This window comes from Capricornis sumatraensis, chromosome 2, assembly GCF_032405125.1.
Source record: "Capricornis sumatraensis isolate serow.1 chromosome 2, serow.2, whole genome shotgun sequence".
Lineage (NCBI taxonomy): Eukaryota > Metazoa > Chordata > Mammalia > Artiodactyla > Bovidae > Capricornis > Capricornis sumatraensis.
In genome coordinates this window covers 99,498,644-99,521,604 of record NC_091070.1, presented here as the reverse complement: position 1 = coordinate 99,521,604, position 22,961 = coordinate 99,498,644, and the positions used below count along the sequence as shown (strand labels likewise).

General features: G+C 36.7%; 1 protein-coding gene across 7 annotated transcripts in view; it reads right to left on the bottom strand.

Moving 5' to 3' along the window:
* The window catches only part of APC (APC regulator of WNT signaling pathway), an 80,281-nt gene extending 57,734 nt beyond the window's left edge, over window positions 1–22,547 (bottom strand). For all 7 annotated transcript variants that reach the window (XM_068966114.1, XM_068966115.1, XM_068966118.1 and 4 more), the window contains exons 1-5: window positions 22,413–22,547; window positions 14,333–14,417; window positions 12,980–13,181; window positions 6,158–6,266; window positions 3,619–3,732 (exon numbers count right to left, since the gene is read on the bottom strand). In XM_068966114.1, coding sequence (XP_068822215.1) covers window positions 3,619–3,732; window positions 6,158–6,266; window positions 12,980–13,181; window positions 14,333–14,417; window positions 22,413–22,547 — 645 coding nt within the window. The remainder of the gene's footprint in view (window positions 1–3,618; window positions 3,733–6,157; window positions 6,267–12,979; window positions 13,182–14,332; window positions 14,418–22,412) is intronic.
* Between the last annotated feature and the right edge of the window lie 414 nt (window positions 22,548–22,961).

Sequence of the window (22,961 nt, the reverse complement as noted above, 5' to 3'; positions counted from 1 at the left end):
AAGCCCTCAGAAGAAATGGAGTAGCCATCGTGGTCAACAAAAGAGTCCGAAATGCAGTACTTGGATGCAATCTCAAAAACGACAGAATGATCTCTGTTAGTTTCCAAGGCAAACCATTCAATATCACAGTAATCCAAGTCTATGCCCCAACCAGTAACGCTGAAGAAGCTGAAGTTGAATGGTTCTATGAAGACCTACAAGACCTTTAAGAACTAACAGCCAAAAAAGCTGTCCTTTTCATTCTAGGGGACTGGAATGCCAAAGTAGGAAGTCAAGAAACACCTGGAGTAACAGGCAAATTTGGCCTTGGAATGTGGAATGAAGCAGGGCAAAGGCCAATAGAGTTTTCCCAAGAAAATGCACTGGTCATAGCAAACACCCTCTTCCAACAACACAAGAGAAGACTCTACATATGGACATCACCAGATGGTCAACACCGAAATCAGACTGATTATATTCTCTGGAGCCAAATATGGAGAAGCTCTATACAGTCAACAAAAACAAGACCAGGAGCTGACTGTGGCTCAGATCATGAACTCCTTATTGCCAAATTCAGACTCAAACTGAAGAAAACAGGGAAACCGCTAGACCATTCAGGTATGACTTAAATCAAATCCCTTATGATTATACAGTGGAAGTGAGAAATAGATTTAAGGGCCTAGATCTGATAGATAGAGTGCCTGGTGAACTATGGAATGAGGTTCGTGACACTGTACAGGAGACAGGGATCAAGACCATCCCCATGAAAAGAAATGCAAAAAAGCAAAATGGCTGTCTGGGGAGGCCTTACAAATAGCTGTGAAAAGAAGAGAAGTGAAAAGTAAAGGAGAAAAGGAAAGATATAAGCATCTGAATGCAGAGTTCCAAAGAATAGCAAGAAGAGATAAGAAAGCCTTCTTCAGCGATCAATGCAAAGAAATAGAGGAAAACAACAGAATGGGAAAGACTAGAGATCTCTTCAAGAAAATTAGAGATACCAAGGGAACATTTCATGCAAAGATGGGCTCGATAAAGGACAGAAATGGTCTGGACCTAACAGAAGCAGAAGATATTAAGAAGAGATGGCAGGAATACACAGAAGAACTGTACAAAAAAGATCTTCACGACCTGGATAATCACGATGCTGTGATCACTCATCTAGAGCCAAACATACTGGAATGTGAAGTTAAGTGGGCCTTAGAAAGCATCACTACAAACAAAGCTAGTGGAGGTGATGGAATTCCAGTAGAGCTATTTCAATCCTGAAAGATGATGCTGTGAAAGTGCTGCACTCAATATGCCAGCACATTTGGAAAACTCACAAGCGGCCACAGAACTGGAAAAGGTCCGTTTTCATTCCAATCCCAAAGAAAGGCAATGCCAAGGAATGCTCAAACTACTGCACAATTGCACGCATCTCACATGCTAGTAAAGTAATGCTCAAAATTCTCCAAGCCAGGCTTCAGCAATATGTGAACTGTGAACTTCCTGATGTTCAAGCTGGTTTTAGACAAGGCAGAGGAAACAGACATCAAATTGCCAACATCTGCTGGATCATGGAAAAAGCAAGAGAGTTCCAGAAAAACATCTATTTCTGCTTTATTGACTATGCCAAAGCCTTTGACTGTGTGGATCACAATAAACTGTGGAAAATTCTGAAAGACATGGGAATACCAGACCACCTAACCTGCCTCTTGAGAAATCTGTATGCAGGCCAGGAAGCAACAGTTAGAACTGGACATGGAACAACAGACTGGTTCCAAATAGGAAAAGGAGTATGTCAAGGCTGTATATTGTCACCCTGCTTATTTAACTTATATGCAGACTACATCATGAGAAATGCTGGGCTGGAAGAAGCACAAGCTGGAATCAAGATTGCCAGGAGAAATATCAATAACCTCGGATATGCAGATGACACCACCCTTATGGCAGAAAGTGAAGAGGAACTAAAAAGCCTCTTAATGAAAGTGAAAGAGGAGAGTGAAAAAGTTGACTTAAAGCTCAACATTCAGAAAACGAATATCATGGCATCTGGTCCCATCACTTCATGGGAAATAGATGGGGAAACAGTGTCAGACTTTATTTTGGGGGGCTCCAAAATCACTGCAGATGGTGACTGCACCCATGAAATTAAAAGATGCTTATTCCTTGGAAGAAAAGTTATGACCAACCTAGATAGCATATTCAAAAGCGGAGACATTACTTTGCCGACTAAGGTCCGTCTAGTCAAGGCTATGGTTTTTGCAGTGGTCATGTATGGATGTGAGAGTTGGACTGTGAAGAAAGCTGAGCGCCGAAGAATTGATGCTTTTGAACTGTGGTGTTGGAGAAGGCTCGAGAGTCCCTTGGACTGCAAGGAGATCCAACCAGTCCATTCTGAAGGAGATCAGCCTTGGGATTTCTTTGGAAGGAATGATGCTAAAGCTGAAACTCCAGTACTTTGGCCACCTCATGCAAAGAGTTGACTCATTGGAAAAGACTTTGATGCTGGGAGGGATTGGGGGCAGGAGGAGAAGGGGACGACAGAGGATGAGATGGCTGGATGGCATCACTGACTCAATGGACTTGAGTCTGAGTGAACTCCAGGAGTTGGTGATGGACAGGGAGGCCTGGCGTGCTGCGATTCATGGGGTCGCAAAGAGTCGGACACGACTGAGCGACTGAACTGAACTGAGCTGAACTGAAACTCATATAAACCATAGTAAAATTTCTCATAGTTTTTCTATCAACAAACAAACAAAATCTGCCTGGTATTTTAAAATAATTTCATGAAAACACCAACTGTTATAAATACTAAATCTGTATTAATTGTATCATATAATTTAAAGTATTTTTGGAAATTCATTATATATTCTTGATTCCATGCCACTTATATGGTGATAAATGCCTTCTCCCAATACGTAACTTATCTTTTCACCATTTTTGTTCTTTTGGCTGTGCCACTTGGCTTGTGGGGTCTTAGTACTCTGACCACAGCTGGAACTCAGGCCCTGGCAGTACGAGCACTGAGTCCAGACCGATGGACAGACAGGTAATTCCCAAATGTGTTTTTTCCCCTTTTCATTTTCTTTAAGGTGCCTAATAAAGATAAACTCTTAATTTTAAAGTAGTAAAATTTTACCAATCTTTACAATTAGTCTAATGTCTTAAGAAATCCTTTCTTATCCCAATATTCTTTCTTTACGTAGTTGAGGGTAGAAACATGGGAATGTTCTCCATCCAATTCGTTTCTCTTCCCAATGTTCTCTATATATGTTTCTCTCCTTGAATGAGACTTACCTTTTTTAATATTCTGGGTTTCATTATACAAACACAGAAGTAAAAATCTCAGAGGATAACTAAAATTAGCTAGCAACTAATAAGATGACCAGAATCGAATTCTTTTTCCCTCTTATCATTCCAAGGCATAATGGAACTGTATCAGAGAACTGAAATATGAGGGCAGAATTATGTGAATACTGGTTATGCTTCCCAGCAGCCATAGTACATTACTCTTATTTTGAACTAGTGCCAAAGTAAAGACAGACTTTAAAATATCTTTAATAATAAAACTTAACCAAAGTTAACAGAGCTATAATTCATTAGATTCTTCATAGAAATCTAGCTATTACTGTTTCGTAGTTTAATAATAAATGTTACCTGTGCTCGTTTTTCCATATCCTGGCAAGTACCTAGCTGTTCTTCCATTGCAACTCTGATTTGCCTTGCCTCATATTCCAACTGCCTTCTGGTCATATCTGTTTGTAAGGAAAACTAAAACCACAAATAAAATGGAAATGTTAATATCTTGTGTTTATCAGTAAAAATAAAAAAGCATATAAGTATCAATAAAGAAAATGAATAAACAGATACATGTTATTATATATGAGAAAATTATTTTTTACTCTAAGAAGTCCTAAAACTTGATCAGTGTGAGGCTCAGCCTGGGTTTCTGATGTGAAGTGAAGAGTTGAAACACTTTCATTTCCCCACAATCACAAATAGTTTTAATTAAATTGTACTAGCTCTTTAAAATATATTTATATATTGGTCCAGTTAGGGTAAGCCTAATTTTAGTTAACTTACAATTCTTCTGCCCTGAAGAAGCACTACTTTGAATTATTAAAAATTGGAATATTAATGTGGACAAAATAGAAAAATCAGGAATCAGGCCCATCATCCTTAAGTTGATACCTCACTTTAGGATTGTTATATACATATAGACTAAACTGAGAGAACTTTCCCACATGTAAAATGAAGAAGACAGAATAAAGAAAAGCTTTTACATAATACAATCATAAATTGCGAGACAACACAAACTTTTTGGTAAAAATATAAATATGAACCAAAGTTGAAACAAACCAAAAAAAGTACTTCTTCATGGAGTGGGTTTTAGTACATTCAAAACTTTATTAGCCCTCTAACTACAATTCCAGACGCTGTGGTAACTGCTAGGTATAAAAAATGATGAAAAGGAGAAGGCAAAGAAACTTACAAAGACATGCTCCAAGGCTAAAAAAACGACCAGGCAAAATGACAGGTGACAGTTATAATGGACCATGAAGGGAATAATCAAGTGCTGTAGATTTTTCATGCTCTTTAAGTCCAATAAAAAGGTGCTTGTGGACAATTCCCTGCAGGTCCAGGGGTTAGGATTCCATGCGCTCACTGTCAAGGGCACAGGCCTGATCCCTGATCAAGAAGCTAAGACCTTACATACACACATACTCACACACACAAAAACTGCATGTGTATGTGTCTGACTCAGAATAGCATTCTGTAGGCCTAAGAATCCCAAACTGTGTTGTCTGACACACGCAGAATGTGTTCCTACAGGCATATCCACATTATGTGTTGCAGCACAGCTGAAACAGTCTGCATGCTGTGAGTCATGTTATAGCTACACTTATCTGTCCTCCACTTCTAAAAATCCCTTGCACAAAAGGTTGAAGATGACACATTATGCTACAATAATGTGGTTTAGATCTGATGTTTTAAGCAATGTCTAGTAACCTGGTAAGTATTTCCATATGAAAGCGTTCTTAACCTGGCTTCCCAATATAAAATAAATATTTTGTGAATTTAAAAATATTTATGAAATATAAGCAATTTACATTTGCTAATGTTGCCTAATGGTCTGTAATGTCTTACATTAAATATGGGAATGATTTGACAACTGATCTTTGTTTCAGGTATTAACCAATCGCTCTTGAACTGTTTCATACACAACTGCATGCAGACAGCTGGACTCTAAATACTGTACATTTTAATCACCAAAGTGAATGTTAAGCAAAACAGCGCTTTAACATTAAGAGCAAAGATCCCTCCAAACCCTCCTGAGCTCCTAATCCTCACATGTCAACACTCTCTATGACTGTTCCTTCATTTGTGGTGTCTCCTGAGCCCCCAGAAGGATGTTAAAGACATTGTCAGGAAGGGAGATTCCTTCCCTCTCACAAACCTGGATAAGTTTGTGCTCAGGAGGCTGAGCACTAGTTCTAGCTCCCGCCAGACAATGCCCACGCAGGAGACTGATTAACTGTGTGTTTTGAAAAGGTTTTTCCTTTGTTGTACTTTTTCTTTTATTATGTCCTCTCAAAACTTTATTAGAAAATGAAAGATCTAAGCTAAGAGTGGAAGATTAATTTTAATTGGCCTATTAAATTGTTTTAAAATTTATGGGTGACAGTTAAAGTCTTATTTAAAATTATTAATGTATTTCAGAAATGTTCTTATATGTGTCATCCCATGAATAGAACAGTTAACTTGGAGAGGTTGGGTAGGGAGGGAGAGGCTGACAGAATTAAGTTATTTTTTACATAGTTACATTAGCAAAACAAACAACTTTTAGTGCTTGCAAAAAGCCCAAATGTCTGTGCGAACAGCTACTGTCATTTACAATAACTAGAACAGGACTCAAGTTATCTCAAAGATACTTTCACTGCAAAAACCATCTGCCATGAGTCCTGTAATATAGTTCAAAAAACAGACAGATGGTGATAAACATTTCTACAGAGTATCTTTGGTAATTCAACACATCTAATAAAAAACCTAGTTGAATCCTGAATCTTTTAGTTGTATTATCTTTATATACAAAATTCACTATGTATTTATGTTGAAGTTGGATAAAACATATTACAGTTATAAACTTAGATATACTTTCAGATATGAAAATAAGTTATTTTGTCAAGTTACTTACATTTTCAGTTAAAGGAAGGCTATCTATTCTTTTAGTGAGATTCTGAAGTTGAGCATAATACCAGTCTTTTTCCTTTTCTTCTTTGTCAAGGTCAGCAAGAAGCAATGATCTGTTTTTCAAAAAAAGTTAAGTTTACACAATGCTAATACAGAGCACATAACAGCAACTCTTATAAGCTATAAATGTAATGTTTTCTATTTAAAGTAATATAATGAATAAGTAAGAATTTTACTAATTTGAGATTTCTGAAGGGGGGACTTATAGTCATTAAAATTTGAATATTAAAAGTTTTAAACTTTTTCAGCTAAATAAGATGGCAACCATTCTTACTAGAATATTTACATTTCAACCAAATGCTTTCTTCACATTTATTTATAGCCTAAGAATTTGATGTTGGTATACAGTAAAAAGTACAGATTTAATAAAACTCAGATCTAAGAATAAAAAGTATAATAAAGGAGCAAAGAAAAGCAGTAATTATGCAAAAAATAAATCTGGAGTATAGGGAACTATTGCATGTACCTTTCAGCTTCTTCTTGGTTAAAATAAGAAATATATTATCACTGTGTATAAGAGGAGGTTGTTCTGAGGGAGAGAAACATTTTCTTAGGCTTGGAATCTGAAGATGAACTTGTTAACTGTTACATAATTTCTGACAACCCAATCAATGATGTCCTCAATAACAACCTATATCAATACTCTATATCTGATCAATATAAACATAATGCAAAATAAAGTGTTAAGAGGAAAAAATCGGTAGGTACAAGTAGTATTAAAGATCCTACATGGCTCAGAGGGTAAAGCGTCTGCCTGCAGTGTGGGAGACCTGGGTTCAATCCCTGTGTTGGGAAGATCCCCTGGAGAAGGAAATGGCAACCCACTCCAGTACTCTTGCCTGGAAAATCCCATGGACAGAGAAGCCTGGTAGACTCCAGTCCATGGGATCGCAAAGAGTCGGACACGACTGAGCGGCTTCACTTTCACAAGAAGTATATGATCTATGTCCTTTTGTGTGACTCTTTCCCTAAGCGACCACTATTATTCTTGTATTTATTTCCAGAGACATTCTATAAAAATGAAAGAATATATGTGTGTATATGTGCACGTACATTTTAAAACATAAATAATAGCATATTATTATCTGTGTTGTCGTAACTTTTTACCACTTAAAAGTCTATCTTGCAGATCATTCTTGTATCAGAATATAAAGAGCTCCTATGTGTTTTTCTGCTAGCTGCAAAGATATTTATGAATCCATACAAGAATAAATAATAACTGGTTCTATGTTAGAGGGCATTTAGGGTTTTTTTTTTTTTTCAATTTAGGGTCTTTCTAATCTTTTGCTATTATACATATATCCTTATATGTAACTTCATTGAACAAATACGCAAGCATGTATAGATGACAAATTCCTAGGATATCTAAATTTTTAACTTACTGTCCTTACTAGATATTGTACCAATTTATGCTTCTGCCATCTTTGACAATCTAAATGCTTTATCAAACTTTTAAGATCCTTTTACATTTCTAGGGTTTAAAAAATGGTATATCATTATGGACTTCCTTGTTTCGGGCCACGCTATACAGCTTGTGGGATCTTAGTTTCCAGACCACAGATGGAACCCCAGCTCACGGCATTAGAAGTGCAGAGTCCTAACCACTGGACCAAAAGGGAATTCTCTATTCCTAAGGTTTTAATTTGATTTCTTTTAGTATGGGTAAGGGGAAACATTTTTCCAAGTTTAAAATCCATTTTTATTTCCTTCTCTGTGGCTTTTTCTTATTTACAGGACCTCTTCTGCGTTAAGAATGATAGTACTCTGTCAGTTATAAATGTATTTTCTCAATTAATCACTTGAATATGAGGATATTTTTTTTACTACAGCTTCTGGGCTTTGCTCTTACCAAGTCATTCCCCACTCTGACTCTGTTATTAATACTTTAAAATTCTATTTGATTATATTTTCTTGATGAGTATGTATGCACGTATGTGGAAAGTTTTACTGTTGCTAAACTTTCCTTTCTTTACTGAGAAGCAACTTGAAAAATAAGAAATAAGCCTTCACTTTCTGCTGTGGCAACCTCATGGGAAGGAATTCATGGGAAGAAGCCAGCTCCTGGTTACGATGTACCAACCTGAGGCAGAAGTGCTGAACAATGAGAAGCTGCCCTCTCCCTTCCATTTTTGACAACAGGAGCAGGAGAAAGCGGTGCAGAAATCCTGAAACCCTTTCACAGGCTGGGTATTACAACTAGCAAAAAAATGAGATCTGACCCTGTTTTTTAATGATCCCTGGTGAGCACCTGCAGGATCTACCAGGACTAAGGCAAGGAAACAAGGGATAGAGGGAGATGCTATTTCTTCTGACTCAGTCGTGTCCAACTCTTTGCGACCCCATGAATCGCAGCACGCCAGGCCTCCCTGTCTATCACCAACTCCCGGAGTTCACCCAAACTCATGTGCATCGAGCCAGTGAGGCCATCCAGCCATCTCATCCTCTGTCGTCCCCTTCTCCTCCTGCCCCCAATCCCTCCCAGCATGAGGGAGTCAGCTCTTTCCAATGAGTCAACTCTTCGCGTGAGGTGGCCAAAGTACTGGAGTTTCAGCTTCAGCATCAGTCCTTCCAATGAATACCCAGGACTGATCCTCTTTAGGGTGGACTGGATGGATCTCCGTGCAGCCCAAGGGACTCTCAAGAGTCTTCTCCAACACCACAGTTCAAAAGCATCAATTCTCTGGCGCTCAGTTTTTTTCACAGTCCAACTCTCACATCCATACATGACCACAGAAAAAACCATAGCTTTGACTAAATGGACCTTTGTTGGCAAAGTAATGTCTCTGCTTTTGAATATGCTATCTAGGTTGCTCATAACTTTCCTTTCAAGGAGTAAGTGTCTTTTAATTTCATGGCTGCAGTCACCATCTGCAGTGATTTTGGAGCCCAAGAAAATAAAGTCTGGCACTGTTTCTCCATCTATTTCCCATGAAGTGATGGGACCAGATGCCATGATCTTAGTTTTCTGAATGTTGAGCTTTAAGCCAACTTTTTCACTCTCCTCTTTCACTTTCATCAAGAGGCGTTTTAGTTCCTCTTCACTTTCTGCCATAAGGGTGGTGTCATCTGCATATCTGAGGTTATTGATATTTCTCCTGACAATCTTGATTCCACCTTGTGCTTCTTTCAGCCCAACGTTTCTCATGATGTACTCTGCATATAAGTTAAAATAAGCAGGGTGACAATATACAGCCTTGATGTACTCCTTTTCCTGTTTGGAACCAGTCTGTTGTTCCATGTCCAGTTCTAACTGTTGCTTCCTGACCTGCATATAGGTTTCTCAAGAGGCAGGTCAGGTGGTCTATTCCCATCTCTTTCAGAATTTTCCACAGTTTATTGTGATCCACATAGTCAAAGGTTTTGGTATAGTCAACAAAGCAGAAAGAGATGTTTTTCTAGAACTCTCTTGCTTTTTCTGATTACTCTTCAATAAATTGGCTTATTTAATCAAGATCTGGGTGCTAAAAGTCCTCAAATGAATAAGCTAATTTTAGCGATGGTATTGGAATGAGAACAATGTTAAGGAGAATAGGGCCAAGTTGTTGCTATCAAGTTTAAGACTGAACTCTGGCAAAATGCTCTTGCTTGGGAAGCCAAAGTCAAGAGCCAAAATGGTCACAAGCGGTTAACTGACAGGAGTTATCTTATGACTCGCAGCACAGTATTTAAGGCTCAAAACAGAAACAAGGCACTGGCTCGGAAGCTGGCGGGTCTTTATCATTTAGCAGATTGAAGGCTTGTTTAGTGACTGTCAACAGTCTTCTTTAAAATGTAAATGTTAGGTAGGAAGTTAGACTGGAACAAGGGGAAGCCTGGCTGAAAGGGATGCAAGCTGATCTCTGAACATCCCAGACACACCCATGAGAGCTCACAGATGTTACAAAATAACCAGAGACTTTTCAACTACTGCAGGTGGGCCCTCAGCACAGAGTGGATACAAAACAACCACAGGGGCTTCTCCAAGTAACCTTAGGCAGTTAGGAGACTATTAAGGGCTCATGAATATTCTCAGTTCAGTTCAGTCACTCAGTTGTGTCTGACTCTTTGCGACCCCATGAATCGCAGCACCCCAGGCCTCCCTGTCCATCACCAACTCCCAGAGTTCACTCAGACTCATGTCCATTGAGTCCATCCAGCCATCCAGCCATCTCATCCTCTGTCGTCCCCTTCTCCTCCTGCCCCCAATCCCTCCCAGCATCAGAGTCTTTTCCAATGAGTCAACTCTTTGCATGAGGTGGCCAAAGTACTGGAGTTTCAGCTTTAGCATCATTCCTTCCAAAGAAATCCCAAGGCTGATCTTCAGAATGGACTGGTTGGATCTCTTGCAGTCCAAGGGACTCTCAAGGGTCTTCTCCAACACCGCAGATGTAGATGTTGATTAGATGTAGATGAATACCTAATTCATCTAATTTTAATATCAAATTCATCTAATTATAAGATGGAATCAGGGGAAGACATGTGGTAAGGCATAATAACACAGCCCGCTGTTATATAACTTGAAATTGTCAATTGGCCTTGAGTGTATGACCATTTGCATTCCTCTCGTTGAATGGTGGTGGGTACAAGCCCTACTCTGTACCAGGCACAACCAAAAGGAGGAGACTGGACATATAAAAGGGTAGCCAAGAGGGACCAACAGGAAAGATGAGGAGGGCTCCTTTGGGAGTATCTTACTAAGAAAAGATCTGTCTGCTTGAGCTGAACTGAGCTGTAACTTGTCTGATGTTCTACACCTTTTGGTCCATTGCTCCAAGTTTTTATTGCGATGAGACAAGAACCAAGGAAGATAAATAAACTGACCTGACATAAATTTCATGTCTTCTTAGTCCTCTAGCTAACTCAGGATCATCTAGAAGAACATGGCACATGTATCAGGCATTTAAATATTTGTTAAAAAGTATTAATGGCTAATGTGACAGTAACTATTTGAGTGTTTCAGACACAAGAGTGCTAAGCAGTTTTTAAAAAATATCTAATTTCATCCTCACAACACTGGAAAACAAGTTCAAAAAGGTCATGGAGCTTCCCTAGTGGTAGAGTGGTTAAGAATCCTCCTGCCAATGCAGGAACACGGGTTTGACCCCTGGTCCTGGAAGATCCCACGTGCCCAGAGGTAACTAAGCCCACACGTCACAACTACTGAAGCCTGTGCTCCCTACAGCTCGTGTGGCAGAACAAGCCCCCATTCTCTGCAACTAGACAAAGCACCTGTGCAGCAAGGAATACCCAACACAGTCAAAAACAAACATAAATTAAGAAAAAAAAAAAGGGTATGGATCTGGGCTTGAGTTCTGGCTTGACGATTTTCTAACACTTACCTCACTTAAACTTACTCTATCTATAGGTAATACAGAGAACAAGAAAAAAAGATAAGAGATAGTTTCTATGACTTAAGGGATGTCTAGAAAGAAAGAGTAGAAAAACAGAGAGGGTAAAATCATCAAAGAAATTACAGAATTTTCAAAAGTTGAAGAAAATAAATCCTAGACCTATTCAAACTATCAATCAAGTACAAGAGCAAAATACAGATGCTGTCACATAAACAAGGGCTAAATTCACCTTCAAACAATGGTGTGATCCAGGGGGACACAGGATACTGAGAACTACACACACACTCACACACACACTCACACACACTCTTTGTGAATAAAATCAGGCCTTTGTCACAGAAAGCAAAGTAAGTTCCTAGGAAAACTGGCACACTCACACGCCTCTTAACAGCTCAAAGGGGACAAAGTGGCGGAAGAATGTACACTCCAGTTAGCTTCTGATTTTTCAGGACAGTGTTTCCTAGACTCTCAGAAACAGTGCTGGTTCAAGATATGAAACAGAGATTCATTTAAACTCAAGAGATTAAAGAAAGCTTAGCACTATTTCTGGTCCATGATTATTGTTATTCTTAGAGATGGTCACATCTAAAACCAGAGAGAAAGTAGTAAAAGGTGTTTTGCCTCTCAATGAGATATGCTGGGTATTTTCCATATGGTAATACCCATTGTCTATAACTCCACAAGGTAGAACCATATTCCTATTTTACACAAGGAAATGACACAAAAATTTAAAGACTTGACCAAGGTCCCAGAGAATTTATACATTTGTACATTTATGCAAATTAACATTTATAAATTTGAGTATTTCTTGAAAGTCTAATAGAACTTTTAGGAATATAAATATAATATGGTATCAATCATGCATAAAGGAATTTATAATCTTATAGGAGGTACAAAAATACTTGACAAAGTTCTTGGTAACTATATATTCTGATACTTGCAGTGAGATGATTTTAAGTTCAAGAAGAAAAGAATTAAGATACTAGCTTTTAGAAACAAGAATTGATTCTGTGTCAAGCAACATTATTTTAAGAAACCAAAACTGATAAATTGTTTCATTTGTTTAATAATGGAAACCAGTCAAGCTTATACTGAATCTGGTAGCTATTTAATTCATTTGAAAAGATAACAGAAAAGTCAATCAAAACGAAGTTACATATTTTAGCCATTGTGATTACGTATACTATTTGTACATTATTCAATGTACAGAGCATTTGAGCTTTAGAATCCCAAGAAACTGCCTCCTTCACATTTTTAGATGGAAGGGCAATCAGTAATACACCACTTTGAGACAATAAATGGAAAACGCTCTCTAAGTGCTGCTTATGATCACCCACCGCACATGCTTCATAATTCCTGTTTTGTGTTGTCACAAAATGACAAAATCTAGCCAAAATAGGAGCATAAAAGTTTACTACTTAATGAAGAAAAGTTACCTCTCTTTTTCAAGTTCTTCTAAATAACCGGTATTTTCTCTGCTTCCATTTACAAACCCTCTTCTTGGAAATGAACCCATAGGAACGGGACTGCACTCTCCTGAGCGACTAGATACAGATCCTTCTCGGCTTCCGTAAGAACGGAGGGACATTTTGGACCGCAGTTTCACTCCAGGGAAATTACTGCTATCTAAGTTAAGTTCTAAATAAAATACAGACAAGTTTTTATAAAACAACTGCTGTAAGTGATCTAAAATATTGCTAATATAATTATATTACCTTTTAATAATGAAACCTTAGGTTCACATTTCAACCCTCAAATGTTAAACCATTATATATATATAAATATATTATATATATATCACATAAAGTATGCGTGAGTACTAAATTATGGCAGTTATTGAGCAGCAGATCTATACAGGGACAGAGGGAATCCTTATCACAAATGCTGATGCTCAGAGAAATTCACTGACTACTGGTTCTATAAAAGAAACGTTCTGAAAAAAACCCAGACCAAAGCACATATAAAAGGGTACACTTGTGGTGGTGACCTTTTGCAATATACACAAATATGGGTCATTAATTTAAAAAAGTGTTCACCTTTTGGTTTAGAGTCCTGCAACTTTAGATTTCTATCAGAGAAAGCCACAAATGTATATGAGTGACTGAACAATTATTTAGGAATCGAATAGCTAAACTTTCCCTCCAAGATAGCTTGAATTAATCCGGTGGAAAAAAAGCATGTTAAAGAAAAATTATACAGAATGTCCTTTCTTAGATTCCTAGTAGGTAGTAATATACTTGGGGATCCAAAGGTAATTTCTCTGCCCACCTTCAATTACAATTAAAACTTAGCTGATTTGACATTTGAATTTTTAAGTAATAAGAAAGACATTCTTTCAAAATTCTATTAAAAATGGCTTAAAATCAGTGTGTGTGTGTATATATATGAGTGTGTGTATGCACAAAGATAAAGCACTTCTCTTTTGAATGGAACAAAGAAAGGCACTGACTCCTCCAAATGAAGCAATGGGTCCAGTCTATAGCGTAAAGCTTAATAAAGACCTACTTAATGACTGGCAGAAGAGCAATGCATTTTAGAAAGAGCTGAAAATTGTCAGCAAAGGCATCTGAAATAGTTTATTTAGAGGCGGTTGAGTGTTTTAACTGGGAAAATGACAAGCAAATAGACTTTTCACATACTTGTACTTTAAAAATCACATCCTAATGCATGAGGCTAAGAAAATCCAAAACCAGCATTCTAATCAAGAGAAGCATTATCTGGATATATACACCTAAAGTTGACAACTGGAGCTTAAAAAATTTACTTTAAAACATTTTTTTAAAATTTACCTTTAAGACGCTCTAATAAATCAATCTGTCCAGAAGAAGCCATAGCTTCATCTTCAATACTTCCTTGGAGTTGTTTAAGTACTTCCTGTAAAAAAGAACACAGTATCTCAATATGACAAAATTCTAAACAACTTCTTGAAGATATGATTTTAAGTTTCTTGGCATTCAGGTCTGCTGGGCGAAAAAAGTTATTTCAGATCTATCTGAAAACATATAAAATGCAAAGTACTTTACATATATTATCTATTACTAATTATAAATAATAAATTACAGCCCAATGACAACAGTGATACTTTGTGATAATGGTGATTACAAGTCGTCTCCATACAGTATACACAGAATAGTTAAGATGTATATCTGTAACTTCTGAAATAACATAACAAGGTGGATTACTCTCATTTTTCAGACAGAGCAACTGAGACTCAAAGACTTCCTGAAGACACAAAAACTAAGCTTGTACCAACATGGCCATGAAAGACAGCAAATTAACACATTATGCTGTGTTATCTAACACCCCAATGAATACCAAGCATTTATATACTAAATGTATATACATTCTACTAGCGCACTGATTTATATTCAGCAGACAGTTAAGTGGCTGTCTGCTGTCTCCCAACTTTTGATCCATTACTTCTTCTCCCATCTAAAGCCTTCTCTTAACAAATTTTTGTCGGAGAACATTGAAAACTTTCACTTCCTACTCGTTTTTCTGTATGTTCCTTAACAATAATTTATACGTATTTTTACATTCTACATATTCTGAGGCATCCCATTCTAGTTCATAGCAAAATCTCTGCTGGCCAAGGAGGATTTCAAATGCAAAACAATGTATTTGAACAGTTACAATCCTACAGCTATGGGCAGTGTTCCTCTACGTAAAAAAGGATCCATGAATAGACTGAAAAGGAAACCTGTCAAGAAGAGTAAATATAGTAAAGACTATGTATGTCAGTGGTTTACCTTGACAGTCACATTAGAAGCATTAAGAATTCCTATGTTAACAATAAGAAATAGCCTGTGACCTTAATGATCTGACCTTCAAACAAAGACCATGTTGGAAGTTAAAAGGCTTAGACAAGTAGATGTGGGAACGTGGAGGTGACTGTTATTTACAGTCAGAAATTATGTCAGTGTATCACAACTGCGAGATAGGAAGTAAATTTGCACAGGGATGTCTTTCTTGAATGAATGTAGATTACTATAAACATCAGGACACAATTCTCTTCCATAAAGTTTGAGAATTACCACTGGAGGCTACCTGCAGTTTTCAGGATCCTGAGTCTCCCTCCATCCACTGCTGCTTGCAATTCAACGATCTTTTAATCTTATTTCTTATTATCCCTAGTCTTCCAATTCAACAATTACCTTTCTCAAGGAACTATCAATGATATGTCTCTAATCCTAACCTCACAACTTCAGACTCATTTTCCCAGAATGACTGATAGATGCCTTACATTCAGTGTGTCTGGATGGTATGCACTGTACCTGTAAACGTCCAAGCTATCACCCTGTGCCATTAAATCCTGTTCCTTGCCTTATATCTGTTCAGTTAAATAGCAGTAGCCTTCTTTTCCCTTTAAGCTCAAATCTTCAGCCTCACCTCTTTCATCTCCCTCATCAGTTATCAGTTCTGTATTCTAGGCCCAATATCTCTTATCAGCCGTCTCTTTTCTATTCTTATGTCATTATCCTGGCTGTGGACGCCACCAAAACTACTGAAATAATCTCTTAAATGGTCCTACCTTGCACAGAACTAACAGATTAATAAAACTTTTAAGCACAGCTCTGATCAGGTCTGTCTTTATACACAATCCATCTCTAGAGTCTATCATCAGGTGTTAACAGTGAGTATTCTATACAAGTTGGGATTTCAAGCAATTTTTGTTTTTGGTTTTCTCATTTTAAAACAACAGATATTACCAAAACAAATATTGTTTTCAGAAAAAGTACAAGCATTTAAGAATTCAAAAGCAACAATTAAAAGAAATCCCTGGCATGTCATAGGACATATACTTCATTTTTGAAAATTAACGGCACATTACTGGTTTTTAAAAAACATATTAAAAATAAGGAAAAATTAAAATAACACCAACAAGAGAAATGAAAAGGCCATGTAAATCTGCATGTTCAACAATAAAGGATTAAATAAATTCATGGCATTAGCCAAACAACAGAATATTATACAACTACGAAAATACTATCAAATACTTAATGACATGAAAAGATGTCTGTATTAAATTAAAAAGCTCGCTGCAAAATATGATCCCATTGAATGCATGCCTGCATAAAATGCACAGAGAGAAAAATATACACATTATCAAAGGTTCAGTTCAGTTCAGTCACTCAGCTGTGTCCGACTCTTTGCGACCCCATGAATTGCAACACACCAGGCCTCCCTGTCCATCACCTACCAACATTAAAAAAAATTTTTTTAAATGGGTGAGTTTGATCTCTTTTTGTCTGTATTTCCTAAATTTTAAAAATAGTGAATATACATACCTTGTAAGTTTTAAGTTTCTGTGCATATGGCTAGAAGTCTATTGGTAAAAGTAATAACCATAAAGTAAATAAAATTATTGAAATTTAAAGTCAAAAAAATTAAATTTTCAAAGCAGCTATCTTGAAAAGCTCCTTATTCGAATGTGTTCTCTTAAATTATTCTTGTAAATTCTGAGTTATGAATCTCAAAAAAATGCAGTTAATTTATAGATCCAGTTACTCTGTCTCACGATGACACCATCCAGCATGACTACATTACTACTTCCTTGTGAACAGATCGTGTCTATTCCATTATAAATATTAAGCTCATTTCTTTTCTGTTTTACTGAGATAGAACATACATATGAAAAGCATACCAATCTTATTTTCTTACATGATCCAAGTATCCATGTAATCGCCACCCAGGGAAGACACAGAACATTTCCAGTATCTCAGAAGGTTCCCTTTTGCCCCTTACCAACCAATATTCATTCTCCAGAAGTAACCAGTACTCTGATTTTTGTTATCAGTTAGTTAGCATGCTTGTGAATTGCATATAAATGAAATCACACAGTATACAGTCTTTTGTGTCTCGTGTTTTTTGCTCACCAAAGTCTCTAGGACACTCATCCATGCTACTGTATGTATCAGTTGTTTAATACTGCGCAGTTGTCCACTGTGAGACTACATCTCCACTGATACATCCCTTATCCTTTCGATGGGCATCTGGGTTGTTGCCAGGTTGGAAGCTCTTACGAAGAATGCTACTATGTACATTCCTACACTTATCTCCAGGTGGACACATGTACTCACTTCTCTCGAATATATATCTGGAAGTTTAAATGCTTAGTCACAGTGATTAAAAGAAACTGCTGAAAAAAAATAAATAAATAAATAAAATAAAATAAAATAAAAAAAAAAAAAAAAGAAACTGCTGAATGGTTTTTCAAAGTGTTTGTGCCATTTTATACTCCTACCAGCAAGGTTTAAGTTTGATTCTTCCTAATTATAGATTCCAATTCTCTGCCAAGATTTTCTGACTCTTTATCCATTTAATACATCATTTTCTTCAAAACATTTAAAATAATTATGTTGAAATCCTTGACTCTTACTTACAGTATGTGGATCATCTTGGGATTTGCTTCTATTACCTGTTTACTCTGTTGGTTATCAGTCATTTTCCTATTTCTTCGTATTTCTTGTGCTTTTAACTGTATGCCAGTCGTTATGTATGCAAGAACAAGGAAGACTGAGGTTAGAGTTTCCCTTACAGAGTCTGCCCTTTCCACCACTGGGGTCTGATTTCCCTCAACCAATAACTGAAAATGGGTTGCAGATGCAGCTTAAGTGAAATTCATATGGGATTTCCTAATAGCTCAGCTGGTAAAGAATTTGCCTGCAATGCGGGAGACCTGGGTTCGATCCCTGGGTTGGGAAGATCCTCTGGAGAAGGGAAAGGCTACCCACTCCAGGATTCTGGCCTGGAGAATTCCGTGGACTGTGTAGTCCATGGGGACGCAAAGGGTTGGACACGACTGGGTGACTTTCCCTTTCACATCTGATTTGGTTTGCTGAGTTCTCTGAATGTATCTCTTCTCTTAAATTCAGAATGAGGAGACCTGCTGTGTGAAAGCCTTCCTTTAGCAGGACATTCCTCCTAATATTCCGCTTCCTAGTCCACCCCAGCATCTTCCCCTCAACAAGACTCAGCTAACGTCCCATGTATTTGGAGAAAATGTGAGAAACTAGTCATACACTTGGAGCTCTTCTAAACGTCAATACTTCACATATGCCCGCGTGTTTGTCCAGTTTCCTTCCTCCAGTGGAGTCTTGATGCCTGTGCCAATGATTAATTATCAGTCTGTCCCCAGAATTAGCAAATACCCCGGGAATAAAATTACTTGTGATCTCAGCTCATCTAGAAAGGGCTCTTTCCTCTTAGGAATTTTAGTTGATACAGTCCTTGGTGATTTCACAGTTCTCCAATGTCTTTAAAAGAATGGCTTTTGTTTTTATCCAGTGTTTTCTTTTTTTTGTTTTATCAGTGTTGCTGTGGTAGGGCTGATTAATTGCTTGGGGCTGCATACTGAAAACAGCCTAAAAAGAAGTCCTTAATTTCAAAAAGGTTTTTAAAAGAAAATGCTACACAACTACAAAGCAATTCCGAACAAAATATTTCAAAAGGATGTTTTGAGAAATGACAGTTCTTAAAATTAATATGTAATTTTAAAGAAGAAAATACTCACTTGTATTTATTAATTCTGGAAGTCTGGTTTTTAAAAATCATATAATCAAACATTATTTTAAAAATATGTTAAGATTTTAAAACCATGAGAGAATTAATTAGTACAGACAAATTACTGTGGTCATATAAGTGAACAGAAAATATCACTATATCACTGAGTAACTGTGTCATTTCCAGGGCGTTTCAACTTGACCCACTTCTGTTTTTCTCGCTATGTCATAGTTACTGATATTTTTATTACTAGATAAAAGTATACCTGGTAATTAAATCTTCAAAATAAATTATGAACTATGCCAATTTGAATTTTTACTTCTCATTTTTTTTTCTTACACTCTGAAAATAAGATACTTTCCATGTACATGGTTTTACAGTTAAAAAACAATTTATAAATACTTCATTTTACTAAAATACAAGAGATATAAACAGTTGGTTACAATGTTACCTGGATATATTTTTCTACACCATGCCATCTTTCAATGTAAATGCTTCATACCTCACCATATTTTTGAGAAGGAAATGTCAACCAATCCAGTACTCCTGCCTGGAGAATTCCATGGACAGAGGAGCGCGACAGGCTGCAGTCCAAGGAATCTCAGAGGCAGACACGACTGTGCAGCTAACTTAACTTTTCACCATATTTATCATGCTGTGATACTCAGTATTTCAACGTAAATCACATTGACTTCCCGCCCTGGAGTGAAAAGTATAGAATATAATTTCCCTGAAGTTTAGCTATAACTGCTGCATTCTTATTCTAAATCCCACAAAATCTGTAGTTTAATTACAGAAGCATCAAGTATATACATAAACATATATGTATGAGAATAATGTAATGAACTCCTATGTATCCTCACGTTAGTTCAATAATTACCAATTCATGGGCTTCTTTTATCTATACTTATAACCACTTCCTCCATTCCCTCTCAACCCAAATTTATTTGAAAAACAAATCTCAGTCATCATACTGCATGTATATTTAAAAAGGGATTCTTTCTAAACACAACCACAATGCCATCATTAGACCTAAAAAATAAACATTTCCTTAATATTCTCAAATACGGTCAATGCTCACATTTCCTTAACTACTGTACACATATTTCCCTGACTGTCACACACACACAAAGTATTTTTATACTATCAATGACATGTAATCAATAGCAAAGCAGTATTCTCTTTTGCCACTAGATGGTACTACTGTATAAATTTCAGAAATCCCGAAATTAATCTAGTTGGAAGAGACACATCTTGCCGTCCACAGGATTACATACGAATGATCAGTAAACATAATACAAGATCATATGATGTATTACAAAGTCTAAAAAGTGATTTTTTTGAGAAATAACCATTGTTTCAGATTAACTTTAATCCAATGTAGTAAATTTCAATGTTTCCAAGTGTCTTTTCACACATCAATATTTTAAGACAAAATAAACAGAGCATGGCATTTCCTGTTAATACCATAAAGCCGCTGCTTCTTTTTTTTCAAAAAGCTTCTTGAAAGGAGAGATACATAAATAATTTCAGTATAAGGGCATAACTGCTATGATACCATACACTAAATCCTCAAGAAATATGTGGATGGCTTTGCAAGGATGTCTGTAAAAACACTCACTGAGCAGTAATCAATTCATGGTTGAATTCAGACATATCTTAAATACTAATATTCATGATGTATATTACACCCCATTGCTAAGAGGTCAACCTGGTATTTCATCGCAGAAATTTAAGGACCTGACTTATATTGTTACTCTGAGAGACATTCCACACTTCAGCATTCCCATCCATGGAGATGGGTCTAAAGGTATGCTAAAATGTTTCATCAAAATGAAGTTTCGATTTGCTCTAGTTAAAAAAAAGAAAAAACTTTAAAAGGGGACTCAGAATTCTGCACAAGAGACATTCAGACAGGTGTGCTAGGAAGAATTCTCTACAAAATATACTTCTGAAGCAGAAAAGCGATTAGTCCCACTGGGAAGTTTAAATTTTGTATCTTTAAACTTTTAAAACCACATGTCATGTACAATAATTTTAGATACATTATGTTGATCAGTGTTAAAATACCAAACTACTCTTTTTTAACCTAGTAGATAATTGATTCAGCTGTTTTCATGGTTTGTGGTGAGAAAAAAAATGTTTCTTTATAGTCTATAGAAAAAATATTTCTTTATGAAGGACTTGAGATAGGTATCTTGGAGATCTGTCATTGTTACTGCCATAGAAACAGGCAACAGAGTAGAAAAGATTTATGGATAGAAGAGAAAGAAAGGGAGAAAGAGAGAAAAAGAAAGGAAGGTTCATATGAGTAAAAGGCTAAACTGCTATGATACTGAATAAAAGGGTAAAAGAGGAACAGCTCAATAGTTCAGTTAGTGCACAGAAGCCTGAAGAATAAGAGAGACCTCAAAATGCATGGAAAAAGAAATAGAAGAGAATAATAAATGAACAGGGAGTAAGAGGAGTGAGCAGACAGGAAGAAGAGGGTCAGAAACCCAGACGGTAAAATAGCCAAGGCGCAGAAAAATCATGTAGCAAGAAGGATTTCTTTTTTAAAGAGAAGGGGGTAACAGCTTGTTGATGACCTCCAGTTCTATTAAATTCAGTGAAAGGAAAATCTGCCTAACTGGAAATTAAAACAGTTAAAGTTTTAACTGCAATTATTTTGAAATAAGAACATATTTTCCCAGTGCACACTGAGTATTTTATAACTTTTCATGGAGGTTATCACAGCTTTTCAATGCTATGCAGCAAACCAATTTTAGGGCTGGAAGGTGTCGTGGACATCATCTGTTAGTGCAACAACTACTTTTCAAATAAAGCAATTTAATTCTGGAAGGGCACCCTACAGTCTGTAGCTCAGTTTATGGCAAAACCAGAAACAGAGTCAGGTACTAATCTTCACTTCAGGACTCTTCTCGTTAAGTCACCCCAAATTTCTTGATGGTCTGCCACTGCAGCACTTCAGTGGTGACAGGATCTGAGGGGGCTGGGGATGTGACTACAATCTGTTTTAATCCTTACGATTAATCCTACAGTTGCGAGGCTAGAATCACACAGGACCCCCAGCCTCACTATAGCGATGGTGAAGTTGGTCTCTCATTTTTAAGCTTAAAAATAACTAAGGACTAACTACTTAGTCACTGTGGTTTTATAATCATTTTCTTTATATGATTTGCTGGATGAATTAAAAACATTTGGACTGAAAATATCAATGTTAACTTTTGCAAGAAAGAGTTTACAAATTACTGCTTAACTTAAAAAATACACTTCTAAGTAAGTGAAGTGTCTAACCCCAAGTTTACAGGAAGAAACATGGAATAAAAACGGATACACTACAATTTAAAGTCACAGTCTTGATACCTTCATATTAGATGCCTCAGTTTCCAGTTTTGTAAGATGATTGGAATTATCTTCTAGCTCTTGTCGAAGATTTGAGTTCTCCATCTTCAGGGCCTCAACTTGCTTTAACAACTGATCATATGAAGCTGCAGCCATCCTTGGCTACCCCTGGACCTATAAGGTTAAAAAGGATTTTGAAATTCACTACTGAAAAATAGAGTGGCTGCTTGTTACAAAGAAAGGGATAAAGAAACAAAACCTCGGAGACATTTAATAAGAGCTGTGTTAACGTAGCAGTTTCAGTCTCAAAACAACATTGTGCGGGTGGCAGCATCTTTCTGAGAAGATGAAATACCGGGGTTTTAATTAAAGACAAGTAAGATTTAAAACAGAAGAGAACTTCAGTAGTGTCTGAAAAACACCTGCCTTTTTACAGATGGGTAAGATTTCTATCAGGTTAGAATTTTTTCGAGGTTTCAGAGATATTTTAAATGGTCTTACAGACAAGACTTAGGAGATGCAGTTATTGATAAGAAATATATTTATATTGGTCATATTAATTTATTTCTG